The sequence below is a fragment of the Vipera berus genome (genome assembly GCF_964194415.1).
Source record: "Vipera berus genome assembly, chromosome: 8".
Classification (NCBI taxonomy): Eukaryota; Metazoa; Chordata; class Lepidosauria; order Squamata; family Viperidae; genus Vipera; species Vipera berus.
Window position 1 is genome coordinate 8,715,727 of NC_138211.1, and position 22,322 is coordinate 8,738,048.

Sequence of the window (22,322 nt, forward strand, 5' to 3'; positions counted from 1 at the left end):
ACTTTTGACTGCATCTAGTATCTAACTGAAAAGTATTTTGAGTTTTAATAAAAGATTTTTATCCAGGTGGAATGCAACTCTTAGCTTTTAATTAGAAGTGTAAACAGCCTGGTATACAAGAGGTTTTTTTTCCAAGTGCTTTTAATGAAAGAAAAGGCAACATTTACTCTCTGCTTATCAGTTATTGTGGTGCTTCGGAACACGATGTCCCTTCTCTTCTACATCCCTGCTGGTGAGGCAGTTTACTTTAGAGGGGAAAACGGCTAATTAGGAGACATGGTTGAGGCTCACAAAAAAGAATCTACTGTATAGCGTAAAAAAAAGTGATCCTCTGATCCTTTAATACTAAGTGTCTGGGTCACCCAATGAGCAGTTTGGTGGGAGATTCCAGATAGCGATTCCTCCATTGATCAATTGTTAATAATTGGAATATTCTAATTCAGAAGTTTCATGAGCACTAAATATCAGATGCTGGGACTAAAATGAAGAACATTCTCCCTTTCTTACCCTCTTTGCTTTTGGAAGCATCATGGGAATGGGAGATTTCTATGCAGGAAGCAGAATGAAAGGCTAGGTAGCTCTGTCCCTAGCTGGAGCTTTCCTATATGGTGTGAGATACCACCTTATGGAATATCCAGTAGAAAAGACTATTTGTAGCTCAAGGTTGAACTGTGGGGTCCTTGGTGCTCTTTGAGCTTGGTTGTTTTCTTCCAGATGTTTCACCAGCCAACTACGTAACTGTGCTGATGAGGTTACCTAGTTGGATAATGAAACGTCTGCAAGAAAACAACCCTACTCAGAGAGCACCAAGGTCCTCATGGAATATTTTAGGTAACTCAAGAAGTATTTGAAATCAGAATTCACAGATATATATTACAAGTGGAAGTGGAAACTGAGTTTTATAAGCAAAGACTGAGGAAATGGGCTCTATTCAACTCTGAGAAGCATACACTGTGATATCCCAGCCAAAAAAAGTTCCTTAATGCCCCATACTGTTGGACCTGAAATGGTAGCCTTAAATCACGGGAAGGTAATGCTACTTGAATGTTAGAGAGGGCAGGGGGAATCTTCCTTAAAGTAAGAAAAGTTAAATAGAGAAGCCAATTATCTTGAGAAATGGTAAACTCCTGAAAGTAAATTACACACACACATTTCTCTGGATTCATTTTTGGCTAAAAATATCTCCATCTTTTCCATTGCCTGAGAGAGAGGGGATTTTCAAAAAAGACAAAAGTCGCTCGTTATGCTTAGGCCAGCGGAAGGCAGCACATCTTTGTGTTGCCTAGACAACAAGGGGATGCTTATACCATTCATCTCTTCGAGCCTTGCTGCAGCCTGTGAGGGAACAGCAGGAGAAATCACCTGGTTGCCTAGGCAACCAGGCGATATTCTGGCTCTTCCCAGCTTTATGATGTGACTCAGATCTCTGATGGTAGTTTGCAAAGAGCCACAAAAGCTTATTGCATTCCACAGCTTGTCATTCCGTAACCTACAAGCCATATTTCCATTTTACTCATTTCATTTGTAGAAATAGTTAATATTTCACAGGGTTCATATTTCAGAAGGAATGGTCCGTTTTAGCACTTCCCGGATCTCCCTTCCACAATATGGCATCTTCCACACAGAAATTCTGTAAATCTATGCTGTTTTATGACTGCAGTAAAGAGGGGTTTGATTTGATTCTGTAAATTGTGTCTGATATACATAGAAGGCACCAATTTAAAGGAGGCTTTTCTGGATTATAGTGGATCGGAACAGTTTTCTTTGGATTGGACTGGAAAAAATTTCTTCCAGCATCTGTTTTTATCCAATCCACACAACCTGTTTTTTTCTTGCTTTGAGAAACTTATGAAAATGCTTCACACGAGTTCTGTTTATCTTGAAAAGGACATCCCAGTGTGTATTGACCCTAAAGAACATTTTTCACAGTCCAAAAGATGTGCTTGGATGTGCTTTTGAGATGAGGCTACAATCACAAGATTTAGAGGTGTGTGAAAACAAATTAAAAAAGCAAATCCCGACTTGCCAGCACCACTAATTCAATGTGTATTGCAGAAACTTTGAAAGCTAAGTAATTTGATGATCTTCAAAGATCTTATTCTGCTTTTCAGGTGTGAGATGATTCATCCCACTAGGGTTTCAAGCATTTAGTGCTCCCGGATTCCCTGTTCAAACACTCACTCTGCTTCTTATCTCTTTCTCCAGGCTCAGCATCTTCTTTTACACAGCAACCTCAGGACCAGGTTGTGATTGCTGGACAGCCCGTGACCCTCCTGTGTGCTATTCCTGAATATAATGGAATTGTGCTATGGATTAAAGATGGACTTGCACTTGGAGTAGGAAGGGATCTCTCCAGTAAGAATATTTTTTTAATAAAAGAATATTTATTTATTAAATGTATATGCCACCTATCTCTCTGTCAAGTAACTCTTACCGGTTTTGTTAAATATTATTTTTACTTTTCATTTGGTCAGATCAATCCTTACCCACCCTGGATGGCTCCTACAAGAACAACATGGTGAACGTCCAACATACGCAATGCATGCACACATCTCTTCTCACCATAAAGCAAACACTTTTCCCCGGTTTTATTTTTACCCATACATTTGGCAACCACAAGCTTAGCAATAATCATGCTTTTTGTGGGTGGGTATGTGTGCCTTCAGGGCCTACATGTGCGCCTTCAAGAGCCCTGGTGGTGCAGTGGTTAGAACGCAGAATTGCAGGCTAACTCACTGCTCACTCCAGGAGTTCAATTCTGAGCAGCTCAAGGTTGACTCAGCCTTCCATCCTTCCAAGGTTGGTAAAATGAGCACCCAGATTGTTGTGGGCAATAGGCTGGCTCTATAAACTGCTTAGAGAAGGCTGTAAAGTACTATGAAGTGGTATATAAGTCTAAGTCTAAACGCTACATGGAAAATTCCCTGCACTGTCTTTTCCATAGGGCTGAGAGAAAGTGACCAGTCCATGGTTATCCAGTTGGCTTTTGTGCCTAGGGCAGGACTAGAACCCCAGTTTCCCCATTTTTGACCCAGTGCTTTATCTACTAGACCAAACTGTCTCTCATTGGTTAAGACTGTTGTGATTCAGCGTCAGCCTGTGATACTGGCAGCTGAGTCTGATGATTCTGAAGAGGAGGAGGAGGAGTGGTTTGGAGAGGCTTTGGTGTCAGAGGGAGGCTCTGATGCACTGCAGGACTCTCAGCCTGGCCCCTCCCGTTATGTTCCTGATCAGACTCAGCCGTGTGAGCACGAGGTATTGGACGTATTGTGGATGATTCACAGCTGGATCTATTCAGGGACGCTAGGAGCAGGAGGCAATCCAGCAGAGCAGAACAGAGAAAGGCAATGAGGCAACTCGGTGAGAGGAAGAGAAGGCAATGAGAAGCCACACCTTGGGACTGCTGATGAAAGGGAGGTGCTGGTTGCTGAAGGCAACCATTTGAAGATCTTCTGCTAGAGTCCTGGTCTGTTATTCCTGTTTAACTCTTGTTTGAACTTTTGGTTTAACTCTGGTTTGAACTTTTGATTTATTTGTAAATAAATTTGGTTGGGTTTTTCCAGCCTGTTGACTATAAAAAGGGGTTGTCTCTGACATTCAAACAGGGCCGGTCGTAGGCTGGAACAGAACAAAGAACAGGCTATTCTGGTTCTTACCTGATTTTCAAAGATTTGTGTTTATGGAAGTGCTTAGGTGCAATAAGAACCAGTCTGGTCTAGAGGTTAAGGCACCAGGCTAGAAAGCAGGAGACCTGGTCCCACCTCAGCCATGAAGGCCAGCTGCGTGACTTTGAGCCAATCATCAGGAGACTGTGAGTTCTAATCCTGCCATAGGTGTCAATGCCAGTTGGGTGACTTTGGGCCAGTCACTCTTTCGCTGCCCAACTCACCTCACAAAGTTGTTGTTTTGGGGAAAATTGGAAGAGGAAGGAATATTATATTCACTGCCTTTTACATTTTAAAGTAATAAAGACGGAATAAAAAAAAATTTTTTAAAAAAATTAAGCCCTACCTTACTTCTTTTGTTTTCCACTGCAGAAATCCTAGATCCTGGTCTCAGAAGGCACTAAAAGAAGGAGGTTATGGCTGACCTAATACCTCATGCAGTTTTTAATTTTGTTGTGAGCCACCCAAGCCCTCGAGGGACTAGAGAACCCTTTTAAACTTGTATAATACTTGTACATGTTTAATCAATAATTATAACTCATCCATCAGATGTATATCCTACCACAAACATAAGCAGACCCTTGGTGGCTGCTTTTGTTTGTGATAAGAATCAAACTTTGAACAACTGGGTGCCTCCCATTTATAAACATTCCCGTGTACGGCATACTTATAAGCAGAGGCTTGAGAGTTTGCTGTAAAATGGGAATCCTGCTCCAGGCTTCAGAGCAATGATGTGAGAGCCCTTTTCTCTTAACATACCTAAGGGAGTGATCTATGCATTCAAGAGGGACTGAATCAACTTCAGGGCATTACAGAAGCCACGTTCTGTTCAATTTATTTTATTTTATTTTGCTGAGTTAGCTTATTAAAAAACGTTCCTGTTCTCCTTACTAAGCTTCTCTTGCCTGCCAGATTTAAGTAATCAACCACCTTCTCTCATATCCCCCTTGCTGGTGGAAGCTGCACAGTGCATATTGTTGATATTTCTGAAACAGTTTGTTCTCTGCCTGCCCAAATTTGAGGAGGCCTTAAAATGAGTAACAAGAGCTAATGTGGTTGACATCTCATTCTGAACAAATTTGAGCAATTAACTTTCTTGGGTCGGATTTAGCAAACTGGGGTTCTGCCTGTTTGCGGAATTCCAGCTCAGCTAGTCATCTAATTAACTAATTACAAACAAACTCTTCATTTGTTTTTCTCACGTTTCATGAGAGCAAATCTTGATGTTGATAGCTTGGAAAACAAAAAAAGGTTAATGCCAAGCTACCTTTGTCTTGCAGCTCATTAACAATATAACGAGAAGAAGTGAAATTAGGAGAGGTCTCTGAACCTTCCATCCCTTAGACAACAGGGAAGATGAAGTTACAAATGTCCACTGCACCATCAAGATCCTGCTAAAACCTCTGCTGTCAAAAGCACTTAATAGTGTCCTCTTGTTAAATGTCCATATAAGACCAGAATTTAGTAAACGAAGAAGCTCTTAAATAAAGATAACCTTCATTAAAAGATGCTGGGATGAAGACAACGTTTCCACACAACAAACTCAGTTTGAATAAAGTCCTTGGGGTACTTTGTGAAATGAAAGGCTGCATGATCCACATTCTTCTAAAGATGGATTCTCATCAGTATGCTTAAAGTGTGAAGTGCTTAGATGGTTTTCTATGGCTTAAGCTACCCCAATTATAAATTGTGGTGCATAACATTCTCTTCTTGGCATTAGAGAGGTCCTCTTTTTAATTCACTTTTACTTAAAGCAAAACAAAACTAAACAAAACAACAATGGCCACTCAGTGGAGGCAAGAAAGTGGGACAAGAGAATTGAAAAATGATTTCTAAAAAAGATGAATTCGTGCAGTGGATGAGGGTTTTACTTCTTTGTCACCATTTGTCCTTCCTCTGAAAGAAGGCATAGCTTTTGAAACAAACCTGTTGAGTGGGTTTTAAAAAATAGTTTAACTTATTTATTAGGAACTAAGTTTCCTTCTTCAAATTGCCTTCAAAACATTATTTTGGTGTATCAGTAGCACCAAATGACTTTCTTTCTTTCTTTTTCCTTCCTTGTGCTCTGGTTTGGAGGTTTCCCCAATTTATTTTTGAGAAGAATCATTTTGTGAAAATCTTCAAAAGAAGAAGGATGAGGATGGGGTTTTAATGCTCTGAAAGACTGGATGGGTTTGGAGAGTCCTGAAGTGAAGATTTAGGAAAAGAATACGAAGATGTGATCCAACTTTTTTCATGGTCCTTATGTCATTCTTCTTTAAAAAAAAAACAACTCAGCATTTGAAAAAGGCATGACATGAACAGTCTTGTCTGGTGAACTTTGTGTTCTTCCAGACTTCTTCTTGATGGGAGGGGGGAAAAATCAATGTACACTTGCTACTTATTTGCTCTAACTCCGGTTCCATTATGTGCTCCACAGGTTATCCACGTTATTTGGTTGTGGGAGATCACCTCTCAGGGGAGCATCATCTGAAGATCCTGAGAGCAGATCTCCAAGATGATGCGGTGTATGAGTGCCAGGCCATTCAAGCAGCCATCCGTTCCAGACCAGCCCGGCTGACCGTTCTTGGTAGGGATGTCATTTTTCTTGGAAAATGATGGGATTTATTTCTTCCCTGAGTGGGAAAGAAATGAAAAGTCTTTTGAAATGAGTACCTGGCTTTCAGAACACAGGTTGGCATTACATGGTACGAATTGCCTGGCTTATCTCAAATGAATTGCCTGAAGGTGATTCAGCGGCGGGTGTGTGTGTGTGTGTGTGTGTGTGTGTGTGTGTGTGTGTGTGTGAACATTCTGGAGAGAAAGGTAGGTAAAAATGGCCATCCTGTGATATGTTTCCTCCTTCTTCTCCTTAATGGCAGTGCCGGGCATAGCTGTGGTCAGAGATGGTGGGGGTGAAGAGATAATGAGGCCTTATCACAGTATAGATAAGGATGTGCAGATATTAAGGGAAGGAATGCAGAAATGATTGTGTAAGGACATATAACATTCCTAAGCCCTACAAATATTGATAGAACTGCCAAAACAGCTACAGTGAAGGAACTCCAATTTTTGAAGCAGAAATGGGTTATCAGGACCCCCAAATCTGCATGCAACTTCAAGACCCACTTTCTTTGTCACTCTTTGACCATAATCGCTGAAAATTCAAGTTGCCTTCTTCTGCCCCTTTATGGAATCAAACAGGTGGAAGTTTTATCTGCAAACGTTGGCTTCCCATAGCAGAAAGGATCAAAGGAAGAGCTAAAACCCTTTCCGCTAAACCTAGTACAAAAAACAAACAAATAAAAATCCCATCCCTTTCTGTTTGCATCACCCTCCTACCCATTGTCAATGCCAGGTTGTTACCCAAATTTAAGTGGGGCACATACGGTAGTTGCTAAAAGGTTACCTGGCTGTAAGCAGCTATTTTCTCTAATGCATTGACAGAGGAAGACAGGAGGAAAACTCATAAACACCTCACTTGCTGAACATGTGGAATTTAAATATATTGAAATTCCTCTTTTGTTGAAGGTCAGAGTTGGATGTGTCTCCAATTAAAAAGTAAAAATACTGTATATAGTGCTTCACCCAAATCATTCCTTATTTACATGACAATGGCTTTTGAACAATGCCCTTTGTATTCCTTCACTTTTAGTCTTTCAGTACCAAACCACCACCTCATTCCTACAGTATCTTGGAAGAGGCAAATAAGAATGAATAAGAATAAAACCTAAGGACAAAAAACCCTTGATTAAGAAGTATCAGTTTGTCTGATTTTGATTTACAACAATCCCGACGATTCTGAATGAGTAACTGGCAGGCACAAGATTTATGTACACAAACCCAGATGAAAAGTATACATCCAGAATAACTCCCTGCAGCTACTAAAAGCTGAGATGTTATTATGATTGAAAAGTGTTTATCAGTGGAGTCTGTATGAAAGAGAGAATGGGAACTAATGTTCATTCATTATCATCCCGATGAGTGGGATCTTCTATATCACAAAGGTATGGAGGGGGCTTACCAGTAAATTGGAAATAAGAGAACTGTGTGCAATGTAGGCATGGAAATTGTGTATCCTGGGGAAATTATCCTGGGAGAGTTTTTATGATTTGATTGCATGTAGTTTGATCTCTCTTGTTTATTATTATTCTGGCTGGATGAAGATCTTCATTGGCACCTTCTAGCAAGTAAATCCTTCTCTCCTTTTATTAATTAAATCTTGCTCTGGGTTTTGTTCTCTTGAGCTGCCAGACTCGTCAAAGTCAATGCATTTCTGTTGGAAATAGATTGTGGTTGTCAGAGGGGATTGGTTGGCTTGCTTGATTAGCTGTTGATGATCGAAAGCAATGAGGATATTGCACTTCCCATCTTTTACTCCACTACAGTATGGAGTATGGAGGACTGGCAGTAAGAATTTTTTTCCCCAGGAAGAAAGCTGTTCATGCAAGGAACTTAATAGTAATTACTTTCTCCTCTCTCCAGGATTATAGCTAGAAACTCTCCCGTCCAGCAAATTAATTCGCGTGAAGAAAGGTTTTGCATGAATCTTGCTATGTTACATGTCATTTCTATGTCTTGGAACTACTATAGCTGGTCTTTACCTTCCCTGTGCAAGATGAGATAGGTTGTGTTTTGCAATTGTGTGTAATTCTCTTATGTATCCAGCACCATTTCTGTGCCTATCGAAATGTTACATCTTAAAAGTTGAAGCTCAACCCAAACTCCCGCTTTGGATTCAGAACTCCTCTTTTGCTAGAATTGGTTGAGGCTTCTGCTTGATATTTACTGGCTCATTACCTGACTGTTGGGTCATGATTTTAGCACTCTATTATGCTGGAAGTTCATAATTTGGTCTCTTCATTATCCCTGCTGCTTGGCACTCACTCCTTCTGCAAGCCCACGCTGCTATGCTATTCAAGACCACGTCTGAAGTTCTGCAAGGGACTGATTAGTTAACCTAGAATATCATAAAGGGAGAAGAATGCGAATGGCCAGGCCAGCCACTCTTAAAGGTACAAGCAACGTTCTGACTATCAAATAATAAAAGCGTGCAGAATAGAGACCCAAATTTCTATTTAAAAAAAATGTGGGGTATTGAAGAGGTTTGAAAAAGGGCTTTGGAGATCTCGGGTGAATTGCAAATCTTTAGTCAAGCACACTTACTTTGAAGGAAACCCCATGGAATCCTACAGGTTTCCTCTTCCAAATAGATCAGATTGGACTATATTAATCATTAGCCAGTGATACGATGAACTGAGCTCAGAAGGAAATGCATTTTCCATTACTGAAGTTCCATGGTGGGAAGAGACACATTCACTGAATTTGCCCTGATAAACACTACAGCACAGTGTTAATAGAAGAGCCCAGTAGGTGTTCTCCTAACAACAGATTGTTCTGTAGGTCCTCCTCTTTGCAACTTTGCTGAGATCCAACTATTTGGAAGCAAAATGTCCATCAGAATATCTCAGCATTAAAGAAATTCTAACTATACCTTTCCTCCACCTCTTCTATCTCATTTTTTTTTTTAAAAAAAGGGCAATTGAAATTAAACTTAGAGACAATTAGAGTGGCATTTCCATTTTTTTTAAAAAAAATCCTGTTTTCGAAGAAGAAACATCCATGACATCTAACAGAAAAGAAAAAAAATCACATGACTAGGAACAGTGAAATTATAAAGCCAATATCAGAACAACCCTGACTGCTCTTTAGAAGGCCAGATCCTGAAGCTAAAACTCAAATACTTTGGCCACCTAATGTGAAGGAAGGACTCACTGGAGAAGAGCCTAATGCTGGGAAAGATGGAGGGCAAGAGAAGAAGGGGACGACAGAGAAGGAGGTGGCTGGATGGAGTCACTGAAGCAGTAGCCGTGAGCTTAAATGGACTCCAGAAGATGGTAGAGGACAGGAAGGCCTGGAGGAACATTGTCCATAGGGTCGTGATGGGTCGGACACAACTTTGCAGCTAACAACAACAACAACAACAACAAAAGAATTACTCCTTTTTAAACCAAACGAGATTTAAATGACTAATAACCGATCACTGCATTCAACAATAAGGGATTTCAGTCTGATCTAGGCAAAAAAAAAAGAATCCTTACTTAGTTTTGGGATCACTCATGAGAGTTGCAAATATTTGTACGTTACAGCAAAGTAAGGTAGAATCCAATGCATTTTGCAAAGATGGTTGACTTCTGCAACCCTAGCATTAGGCGTATACATTTTCTGGTGCATGTAATCACTCTTGCTCAAAAGAAACCAAGATATATCATTTATGATCATCCTAGGAATTTTCTTATAGCTCCCTTCTGTATTTGAATTGTCCCTCAAATGAAGATGGAAGTCTACCCAGGAAATGTCAATTCTTTCCTCATTTATAATCTAGAACCAAGATCTATATTTCTGCAAACAAAGGGGTGTGGTTGATAGGTAAAGGTAAAGGTAAAGGCTCCCCCGCACATGCGTGCTAGTCATTTCCGACTCTAGGGGCTGGTGCTCATCTCCGTTTCAAAGCCGAAGAGCCAGCGCTTGTCCGATGACGTCTCCGTGGTCATGTGGCCGGCATGACTAGACGCCAAAGGCGCACGGAACGCTGTTACCTTCCCACCGTAGTGGTCCCTATTTTTCTACTTGTATTTTTACGTGCGTTCGAACTGCTAGGTTGGCAGAAGCTGGGACGAATAACAGGCGCTCACTCTGTTACGCGGCACTCGGGATTCGACCCGCCAAACTGCCGACCTTCTGATCGACAAGCTCAGCGTCCTAACCCACTGAGCCACCGCGTCCCTTATGTGGTTGATACACAACACCAAATAATAACATTTGAGAATGAGCTGGCAGAATAATTTTACATTCCTTTTGATAGGGAATAAATAGGGCAAGAGGCAAGAATGTCCAAAAGCAACAAATAACCAGCAAACCTTGACCTATTTCAGCCTATTCCATTCCACCTGTTTTGTTTTCTTTTCTTCCATTTCTGAACGTTCTTACCAAGCTGTAAATTTCAATCATTGTTGAGATTCTTTCAAATATCCTCCTCCCATTTTTTTCAATGCTGAACAACTTTAATTCATTGGCCAATGAAGCTGCATCTTTTTTTCCAAAGCAAGCACTTGATGGGGGAGAGAGATTGTTCGTGTTATTACTGCTCTCTGGTTTTCAAAATACGGAAACATGGGGTGATTTTTTTTCATCATTGACATCAATTCTTGACACAGATCTGTAAGAGAATAAAATCACAGTTCACTACTAAAGCTCAGAATTCTGCATGAATTGTCATCTTTGTTTCCTCTGTTTAGAAAACCAGAATAGAAACATGAATTCGTTTTCATTATTGATCCATCCCATTAGCTTTTCGTTCCACCTTTTCCTCTTGTCTTTCTTCTCCATGAGCCAAGGAGCATACAGTAGTAAGGAGCTTATAAAAAAGAAAGAAAGAAAGAAAGAAAGAAAGAAAGAAAGAAAGAAAGAAAGAAAGAAAGAAAGAAAGAAAGAAAGAAAGAAAGAAGGAAGGAAGGAAGGAAGGAAGGAAGGAAGGAAGGAAGGAAGGAAGGAAGGAAGAAAGAAAGAAAAAAGAAAGAAAGAAAGAAAGAAAGAAAGAAAGAAAGAAAGAAAGAAAGAAAGAAAGAAAGAAAGAAAGAAAGAAAGCAAGCTGAGGAGCAGTGCAGAAATGTTTACAGTCTATTAAGAGCAAATATGTTGTCTCAGATAATCAAATGGAAGCCACCCTGGAGTATATTACTGCTAGAGTTTCCAGAAGAACTACACAACAGCATGTCTTGCATGTCACCAGGTGGGACATTGCAAGGGACTGACTGCCTGGGCTTGTCCAAAGTGAGAGCCATTAATGCAGTCACAGGAAGCCGGTGGAGCAAGATGAAAAAAGGATAATGGAGCTTTGGTGGGAAAAACAAATAGCAAGGACGCAAGTGCTGGAGGCAGGGAAATTTGGAGGAAACGAAGATGCTGGAATCAGCAAGAAGAAAATTGCCTGTTTCCTGCTGGTTGTGGTGACACCAATGCTTGGATGCCGTGCAGGGATTGATAATGAGACCAACCATCTCCTCTAGAGCCTGTGATGCTTCTTTATTTACAGGGGTGGCGACTACATTTATAGAAGGCAGGGACACTGTTCTGGATGTTTCAGAGGGGATGTCATTTGGTAAAGCTGTGTCATGGCTGATATAAAAGAAGTAGACCACACTGGCAAGCAGTTTCTCTGGATTCAAATATCTACCTCTACATCTTTGTTGCCTGTCTGTCTGTCTGTCTGCCTGTCTGCTCTGTTGAGATAGCTGACCAAGGGGAGACATCAGCAAGCCATGCAATCTGCCCATTTGCAAGCTATTCTCTTCTATCAGTAGAGTAGAGTTTGACTTGCAATGCTTCATCCCAATGAGGGATTTTCTGGCCAAGTTGCTTCACTAAGCCTCTAGAAACCTCTGGTGCTATGTTGCTTGATGCTTTGAACCGTGTTTCAGATTAGAAAAAGAGACAAGTGCTGCATTTAATTATATGGCGAGTTGGAAGTGAACGAGGGCAGAAGAATGCAAAGCAAAATGAATTGTCACAGTACTTTTCATTATACCTGTTTGACTGCAGAACAAGAGGATCGAAATATATGGACCCTCATTGTCGCCCGAATGGTGTATTTGTCTCAGATTTAAAAAAAAAAACAACCTTGATGGTTACAGTAATGGTCCAAAATGATTATAATCTTTTAAAATAGCATTTTAAAGCTGGATGGAACTCATCAGGTGAGAAGAATGTGGAAATAAAAGCCAGCCATGATATTTTCTTCTGATAGCCATTTTCTGTGAATTCTGTATATTTAGAAATAGGGCTATCGACTGACATTTATTAGAACCGGTCATGATTCACTCAAAGATAAGCCTTTTTAAGTTCAACTGATGGGATAGTTAAGCATGTGCTTAAGCCTCTCTTGTGGAAATCAATGTGACTTAAAAATGCTTAGCTCATGCTGCTCATCAGACATCTCTGTGTGAAATAAAAAGTTCATGCAAACTTTAGAGAGAGAGAAAGTCTCTTTTAGTCAGTATTTGCAAACTTGGTAGGGAGTTAAAAGCACCCTCTTGTCAAATTCACCCCCAACAAGCTGAAGAAGCTTCTTGGATAAGAATTGAAATGTCTTCAAGGAAAAACTAAGAAAGTCCAGTTGCCTTTTGAGAAAATACCTTTGGGACAACCATGACCTGGATGAGTGAGAATCTCCATTGACACCCTAAGAATTGTTTTCATGTGTCTGAAGATATCTTCTTAAAATTGGATGAAGTCAAGAGATGGGATTTAGTCTTAGTTCCACCATGAAAAACACTAACACTGGAAGAGATGTTGGGATACAAACATCATACTCAGCTTTATTGGAAGCCAAGCTTCAATAGCATACATCTATATTCTACAAGTGCCGCTTCCCTACTTTAACTTTGAAATGGGATGTCTCCAAAAAAAAAAGTGTATGGAGTCCTATTCAGAGGCCTTTTAATTTATTCAGATCCCAAGACATGAATGCTTTGGCTAAGCCTTCCCCAGCCTACCAATGTCACTCCAATAACATTGATAGCTGCAGGTATTTCTGCATTAATTGCAAACTTTGGAACAACAAAGCTATGTTGATTCCTATATCATGTATGGTCCTGATGCAGCAGATTCCCTGCATCAATTGATATCACATATCCATATGCATGAAGGCTACATCACTGTTGAGCTTCTTGATCAATACAAGAGCATCTGCAGCAGACAACATTAAAGAAGCAATGGAGGCAGAGGGTGGAGTGTTTAGGTTGAGTACTTCAGGTAAAGAGAGCCTGAATATTGTTTTTCTACGCATTGTTGAAAGAAGTTGAACATCTGTTGCACACTAAAGCTAACATTTTGGTATTTGCTTTCTCAACCACCAAATCATGTTGGAAACAATGAGAAAAGAGTTGAATAGTAATCTTCTTGTTTATTCTTATGGGTACTACTTTCTCCATAGACTAGACCAGCTGCTTTCCAATCATTTTTTTAAGCACTGCAATAAGGAAAACCAAACAATCCCTTAATGGATGTTTAAGGTTCACAAGGCTTCATGGAGGGAATTAAGTTTATTCGGAAATTAAAATATTCATGACAAAAAGTATCAGCACAAATTATTTATGAAACTGAAATTTTAGAGGTACAAGAAAAGTGGGAAGTGATGCAGTTAATGGAACTGGCCAAGCCAAAGCTGAGCTGCCTTGAATCTCATTGATTTCATGAGTGGAAATTTAAGGAGATCCTTAACTCTCAGTCTGAAAAATAGATGGATTCATAAATGCTTAACTACGCCTGTCTACATGCTCAGTATTTTCAAAATGTTTAGGAGAAAGCCAATTTAAATTCAAATTAAATTGATACTGAGTAGATATTTGAAGATTTTGAAGATCTTATGCCATATTTGGATTCAAGCCTTGGACATTTAGACAGAATTGATTAAACTACTCCCAAAATGTTACAAATATCCAGTAGGGCATGATCACAGAAGAAGACAAGATGGTGATGGAAGAGTGGTCCTTTCCTTACAGTCATCCATTGACATTCAACAAAATTACAATGTTTGCAAACAATAAAACTTGACAGTTATATGCATAAAAGCCTATGCTTTCTTTACACATTTAAATAAGTGGCACAGACTCTGAACAGTTAGTGCTGTGTTCCTCACTATACATGTCTATTTTGACCTTTACTGAACAATATGAGAAACATTAATGATAATCAGACTTTTCAGCCTGTTTATAATTTCCACAATCTGAACTAAATAAAAAAAATGTGATGATATAGCTATTTTAACTTCCGTGAAGATTGCTTCCTTTAATTTGCTAAAAAAACAAAACAAAAAATGTGTCATTCCGAAGTCAAACAAAGCTTTATGGAGAAATGCTTTGTTGTTACGTTGATGCATATTTCAGTGTTATAAGTGATGACGAACCTTGTCTTTGTTAAAACAATCTGCTATGGCTGAGGTTTTATTTTCAGCAAAGCAGTGTTTAAACCCCTTCCCTTTTCACCATACCACCTATGTTCTAGATTCTCTTGCCTCCGGTATTTAATTTTGTAGATTTCTAATATATGACAGAAAGAAAGAAAGAAAGAAAGAAAGAAAGAAAGAGAGAGAGAGAGAGAGAGAGAGAGAGAGAGAGAGAGAGAGAGAGAGAGAGAAAAGAAAGGAAGGAAGGAAGGAAGGAAGGAAGGAAGGAAGGAAGGAAGGAAAGAAAGAAAGAAAGAAAGAAAGAAAGAAAGAAAGAAAGAAAGAAAGAAAGAAAGAAAGAAAGAAAGAGGAAGGAAGGAAGGAAGGAAGGAAGGAAGGAAGGAAAGGAAGGAAGGAAGGAAGGAAGGAAGGAAGGAAGGAAGGAAGGAAGGAAATTCTATGTGTCTTTGCATTATCTCATTGACCATCATCATCTCTTTTGTGATGTGAGAGACAGATGGATTAAAAGAAGAGCCAGCTATTTAGAGATTTTTGTGTTGTGTGTGTATGAATAGTCCCACTGACACATAGAGATCAGAACAAAGTAGTATGTGGCATCAGGGCAAAAATAATTAAATGCAATCAAGTTTTAATGTCAGTATAATTAATATTATATTATTTGCATGAGGTTAATATGCACATTATTTAATAAGTGCTCCCTTCTGCCATATATTTAAGAGCAGTAGTGAGTTTTTGAGATTTCAAGGTATTATAACTTTTGAGATGAGTACAACCCTGGGATCTCAACTTATAAAATTCTGGATTATAAATGCATTTGACTTGTTATATTAAAATGCATTCCTTAGCAAATATAGACACCTATGTGCTCCCTTTCTGCTCCATTCCCCATGTAGGAATCTGAAGGATTTCTCCATCCTGTTATTTTTATATAGAAAGTTATCCATGAAACAGGCTTTTTTGCCTGGGCTTGGAAAACACATACTGTAAATTAGCATGTGTTTATATGGCACAAATTATCACCTCGTTATTGTTGCACAAACAGCTCCCAAAGATGCTGCACAACACACACTTCCATCCATCTGCCATACTGAAGATCTTTCTTCCCAGTAAGCAACAAATGGTCACACCCAAGAGCATGTACCTATAGTCCACATCAATCGCTGTATGACACAGCAATTTCCTTAGAAACATATTTGAACTTTGTTGTCCTCTCCAAGCCAACGCAAAGGTCAACTACTGTTTGCAGTTTGCTTTGTTTTTTCTGTTTTTGCCCATTGATTGCCAACTAACTTTTTGAGGTCATTTGAGACTTGATGGTGTCAAATACATGTAAGAAGTAAAGGTATTTATTTGTTCATAAAACATTCCCCCAAGTTCTTAACTACTGTCGTTAAAAATTCCTGCATTTACATGTAGTGAGAACTTGGGGGAACCAAGAATGGTGTCTCTCTCTGTCTGTGTCTTTGTCTGTGTGTGTGTGTGTGTGTGTGTGTGTGTGTGTTTGTATTGGGTTTGACTTTTGGTACATCTTGTATATACACATCTAGACACAAACAGAAACATTTAGGAATCCACAGTTGAGCAAGTAAATCAGAGGCCTCTTGCTACCTGACACTTTTTTTTTAATGCAAGAGCATGTTAATTTATGATCTGTTTAACTAAGTTGGAATATTAATTAAATAAAGTCCAAGCCTGATTACAACTTGGAGAGAGAAAGAAGGCAGAGGGGGGGGGAAAAAACACCCAGCAGCTTTCATACAAAACTGCTAAGCAAACACTTTGGTTGTAACCACTGGAGGTTTCCCTCAGGTCTTCCATCAAAGCGTGAAATTTGGGGAGGGGGGGGATAGAAGACAGATAATATAGCCAACAGATGCACATTCTTAAAATATGCATCTGCCAGATGTGCCAGAGGGTTACCTTGCAGATCCTGCTACACACGGGAGACAGTGAGTGAATTCCAGGCCCTGCCGGGTAAGTTGTGGGTTGCAGACACATTAATTAGCGTTGAGTTTCCCCGATCTCGTATGCATTCAGGCAGATAGAAATTCTGTGCAGTTGCTTTGCCATGAGGAAGAGAAGGGAAGTGGGAAAGGCGAGGAGACAGAGGCAGAGAAGGAGACGGGAGGAAGGGAGGGATAAGAGAAGGAGAAGGGAGGAAGGGAGGAGAAGAGGAATAGGAGAACGAGAAGGAGAAAAAGAAGGGAGGGAGGGAGGGAAGGAAGGAAGGAAGGAGAAAAAGAAGAAGAAAAAAGGAGGAAGGGGGAGGGGAGGAGGGATAGAAATAGAAGATGAAGTGAGGAAGGAAGGGGAAGAAGGAGAAGGAGGAGAAAAAGAAGAAGGAAAAATGAAGGAGGGGGAGGAGGGATAGAAGTAGAAGAAGTGAGGAAGGAAGGGAAAGGAGGAGGAGGAGGAGGAGGAGGAGAGAGGAGAGGAGGGATAGGAGAAGGAGAAGAGGGAAGGGAGGGGAAGGAGAAGAGATAGGAGAAGGAGAAGGGAGGGACTGAGGGGAAACTGCTCTATTTTTGATAATGTGACTCTCAGGAATGATGTCAAATGACGCTAGCTAGCTATGGCCCATGCTTGACTGGTGAATGATGCTGCATCTTTTTCTAAAATAAGCATTTGGTGGGGGGGGGGCAGGACGGAAGAGGTTGAGCTTGTTCGTACTGCTCTCTGATTTACTTAACAACCCCATAAAGATGGAGTAGATTTTTCATCATTGCCATCAATCCTTGATCCAGTTAACCATTTTAATATTATCTCATTGGAATCCATGCTTGGAAGATCCTTTTTTCAGGTACTTTCAGAGTTCCTGCTGAAAAAATGTATAAAACTGACAGGCCTCCAGGTAAAGAGCGGCATCAGAAGCTTTTGACCCATAAGATAAATATGCTTTTTGACTGGATTTGTTGCTAGGTGATTTTTTTTAATTGTTTGTTTTGTTTCAATTTTGTACATCTTCTAGAAATCCAGAGAGCTCTGCCGGCTCTATGCAAGGAAATTCTCTTTTCTTTTCCTTTCCTTTTCTTTCCTTTTCTTTTCTTTTCTTTCCTTCCTTCCTCCCTCTCTCCATCCCTCCCTCCCTCCCTTCCTTCCATTTCTAGAAGCCATAAAGAAACACGACTCCCTTCAAGGCGATGCAATTGATTGATTCATCCCAAACATTTCATTCTGGTTATTTGAGGGCAATTTCCCCCTTGCTGGTTATGGCTGTTCCTAGAAAAAAGGTTATCAGCCAAAGCCACCCACAAATAGAAAAGATTGATTTTGGGCAAGTCTCTCCTGTTATGTTTCAAAGTCAGTGGACGGTTGAAAAAAAATATCCGGGGAAATAAGGAGATTAGTAGCAACCCATGGTAACTTACAGTAGCACTCAAAATGTATAGGTCTCCACCTCAATAAGCCTTTGGATATACAGAACACTTACTTGTTAGGGGGTCACTACTAACCTCTCAACTCAGAATTTTTCTGTGTAATTGACGTTCAGTGGTATATATATTTAAAATCATTTTTTAAGAACATGATGGTGATGTCCTTGACTTACGTCCACAATTGAACCCAAAATTGAGGTTGGTAAGCAAGACATTTGTTAAGTGAGTTTTACCCCATTTTACAAGCTCTCTTGCTAAGTGAGTAATCTGATTGTTATGTGAATCTGGCTTCCCCTTTGACTTGGCTTGTCAGGAAGTCGCAAAAGCTGTGATCACATGATACTGCAACTGTCATAAATGTCAGTCAGTTGCCAACTGTCTGAGTTGTGATCACATGACCAAGGGGCAGTGGTGGGATCCAGCCAGTTCGCACCACTTCGGCAGAACCGGTAGCTAATTTTTTGTTGCCCAGGCTCAGAATGGACTTCCGGAAGCGGCAACCACACAGAGAACCGGTTGTTCACATACTTGACTCCCACCACTGCCAAGGGGATGCTACAAATGTTCATAAATGTGAAAAATGATCTTAAGTAACTTTTTTCAGTGATGCTGCACCTTTGAACAATCACTAAATGAACTGTTATAAGTTGAGAACTACCTGTAATTATCTTTCAGAGGGACAAATGGACAGAAATAAGATCATCAGTACCAGTCACTTTAAAGATCCACCATGTTTTAAGTGAGTTTGTTGTACAAAACTGGGACTACGCCCAGGTCAAGTAATGGTTAGCCACTTGTGATGCACCAATGCCATTTTGACATTATTGTTATTATTATTATATCTATGAAATGCACAAATATTGTGGGCAAAAGTCCTGCTCACTGTTTTAAAGCTAGGCCAAATGCTTCCATAATTTAACATCACAGCTTGACTCTGAAACCTTTCGCAGGATTGTCACCCTCCTTGACCTGGTATGGATTCCAGGGTTCTTACAAACCTTTAATCATCCATGCTTTAGAAATAAGAGAAAGATTTAAGAAGTTGCAGAAGGGGTTTCAGGAGAGATCTAATAAAGGAAGGAAGGAAGGACTAGCTGGGCGGATGGGCAAGAATTTACTCCAGAAATGTATGATTAATAATTGATACACAATTAGATTTTACATTTACCTTTTGCTGCTAGTTACTCTCCTTCTGCCTTCTCCTACTTCCCCAGGCATTTTTCCCCCTTAAAAAAAAGTGTTAACTCTGCCTTCCTCAAAGACCCATTAGGAATCAAGCTTTTCCTAAATCAACATGAATTATTTAATGGAACTGATTAAGTTGATTCAGACATACAGCATCTATCTTTTAATTTGACATATAACTGAAAGCAGGAGAGGAGAAGCAAGGGAAGGGTCCCTAGGTGGCCAAAGGGTTCATGGAGATAGCAAAAAGAAGGGTGGAAGGATGGAGAGGGGAAAAAAGATAATACATTTATCTTATACATTTATCTTTATAAAAGCATTTCATTTGAGCCTCATCATTTCTGGAGGTTCAAAGCAGCCTGTCATTATGTATTACTAGGTTACATGCATATAGTAATTAGAGTATTACGAGATACAGTAATATGCAAACTCTGTAAGATTTTCCTTCTTGTTTTTATGGGAGTCTACATATGCACAGGAAGGGACATGGTGGCTCAGTGGGTTAGGATGCTGAGCTTGTCGATCAGAAGGTCGGCAGTTTGGTGGGTCGAATCCCGAGTGCCACGTAGCAGAGTGAGCACCTGTTACTTGTCCCAGCTTCTGCCAACCTAGCAGTTTGAAAGCACATAAAAAATGCAAGTAGAAAAATAGGGACCACTGAAGTGGGAAGGTCACAGCGTTCCGTGCGCCTCTGGCATCTAGTCATGCCGGCCACATGACCACGGAGACATCCTCGGACAAGCGCTGGCTCTTCGGCTTTGAAACGGAGTTGAGCACCGGCCCCTAGAGTCGGAAACGACTAGCACGCATGTGCAGGGGAACCTTTACCTTTACCTTTTACATATGCAAAAGTGCACAGCTTCAGAAAGTCTTTAAAAAAAATACTGGCAAATCTCTTCAACAGGCAAGTGATCCAGTGTGTTCTGGGATACGCTGGAGCTAAAATTACCATATCTGTTCTGTTGAGATATAACAATATAATAGATCAGGGTTCCCACCCCCCATCCATGGACTAGCACCGGGCCACAGCATGCCGGAAACCAGGCCGTGCAAACAAGCGAAGCCCCATCCATGGGATGCAGGCAGTACACAAAATCACACCCTCTCCGGTCCATGGAAAAAAATCTCTCCACACAACCAATCTCTGGTGACCAAAAGGTTGGGGACTGCTGTAGCAGATGACCAAAAAAAAAAAAAGATTTATCTGCTCTTTCCAAGAGCAGCTTTCTTGCCCTGCGTGTTATGGTTCCGACAGATGAAACTCTTCAAAACAACCTCGAGGCATTGCTTACCTTAAAGAATCTTTTATTCGAGTAGCATAATATCATCACTTACATAATCAAAGCCAAAAACTGAATCCCCCCCCCCGCACATAGTATCAAAGCGCAATTCCGTCATCCAATTTACAGTCATAAATCACATTCCCCAGTTAGCTTGAAGCTTTCTCTCCAGCTCTCCAGCCCCCAATTCCTTATCATCTCTGATTTCAATAACCTCCATTCTCACATTAGATTCAGTGTTATTATGTCTAGCTGGACTCTCATTCATATCCCCCCCCCTTTCAGCATCATCTAACTCTAAAAGCGAAAGGAAGAAAATGGCTACATTTCCATCTGTTGTCAGCGCAAAAACATCCGATGTTAGCAGCGTTGACACTGCGTTGGGGACACCCCTTCTGCTTCTCATTCAAATCGTGTTCCGGCCTCACATTCTGCTTTTCTTGGATCTATGTACTTTTGGGAGAGTGAGCCCCCCCCCCCAGTGCAGGTCGACCTCAACCTTTGATTGCCACTGAGCCCAAAATTTCTGTTTCCTAAGCGAGGCAGTTGTTGAGTTAATTTTTATTTATTTATTTTTTATTTTAATTCCATTTATATCCCGCCCTTCTCCAAAGACTCAGGGCGGCTTACAAGCTTAGCAGTAGCCTTCATTCTATGTATATGCCTGCTTATTAGGGCTTTCACACACACACACCAAGCGGCATTATTACAAAGTCAGCTTAATTGCCCCCAACAATCTGGGTCCTCATTGTACCTACCTCGGAAGGATGGAAGGCTGAGTCAACCTTGAGCCTGGTGGGACTCGAACCTGCACTAATTGCAGGCAGCTGGTGTTACTTAAGGAGGCATTAGCCCACTGCTCCACCAAGGCCCCATTTTACAATCTTTCTTGCCACAGTTGTTAAGTGAATCACTGCAGTTGTTAAGTTGGTAACACGATTAAGTGAATCTGGCTTCCCTCATTGGCTTTGCTTGTCAGAAGGTTGTAGAAGCTGGTCACACGACCCTGGGACACTGAGACCGTCATAAATACAAGATAGGTACCAAAGCGTCTGAATTTTGATCACATGACCACAGGGATTCTGCTGTCGTAAGTGTGAAAAATGGTCCTAAGTCACTTTTTTCAGTGCCGTTGTAACTTTGAGCGGTGACTAAATGAACTGTTAGAAGTCAAGTAGTACTTGCACTCAAAAGCCAGGGAATGTTCTCCACCTGAAACAAAGTTCTGGACTTCAGGTAGTCCTCGACTTACGACCACAACTGAGCCCAAAATTTATATTGCTAAGTGAGAAATTTGTAGAGTGTGATGACTTTTCTTGCCACCATCATTAAGTGAACCATTGCAGTTCTTCAGTTAGTAGCAGGGTTGTTAAGTGAATATGGACTGCCCATTGACTTTGCTTGCTAGAAGGTCGCAAAGGGGGATCCACGTGACCCCGGGACGCTGCAACCGTTGTAAATATGAGTCAGTTGTTATATCTGGAGGGACATGATCTACAATTGGGGTGGCACGCTTTTTTATGGTATGGGAAAGACAAAGTTTATAAATATTTTCAAAATCATTATATAAGAAATGCAATGTTAACAACATGAGAAAAAATAAAAAGCTAAATATATTTGAAAATTCCAGGGTGGTTGTCAACAATGGAAGCATTTGTACACCCAAATTTAGTGGACTTTGAAAAAATCTGGACATATAGAGATATTCTAAACTCTGAAGGAAACCTAAAATCTAAACAAGAAATGGAAAATCATGGTATCAACTTCTTATGGCAGACACATTTACCAATACAAACTAGATATGATAAAGATGTTAAAATGTATGGATTTTATAAGGAACAAACTGTGTTTGATAAGACATTGTTAACTTCGG

At 40.3% G+C, this 22,322-nt stretch overlaps 1 protein-coding gene across 1 annotated transcript in view; it reads left to right on the forward strand.

Annotated features, from left to right (window-relative positions):
- Window positions 1-22,322, forward strand: part of KIRREL3 (kirre like nephrin family adhesion molecule 3) — a gene marked incomplete at its 3' end in the record, with an annotated part of 598,284 nt that overhangs the window by 380,957 nt on the left and 195,005 nt on the right. The window contains exons 3-4 of the mRNA XM_081333655.1: window positions 2,206-2,355; window positions 6,085-6,234. Of these exons, the coding sequence (XP_081189781.1) occupies window positions 2,206-2,355; window positions 6,085-6,234 (300 nt within the window). The remainder of the gene's footprint in view (window positions 1-2,205; window positions 2,356-6,084; window positions 6,235-22,322) is intronic.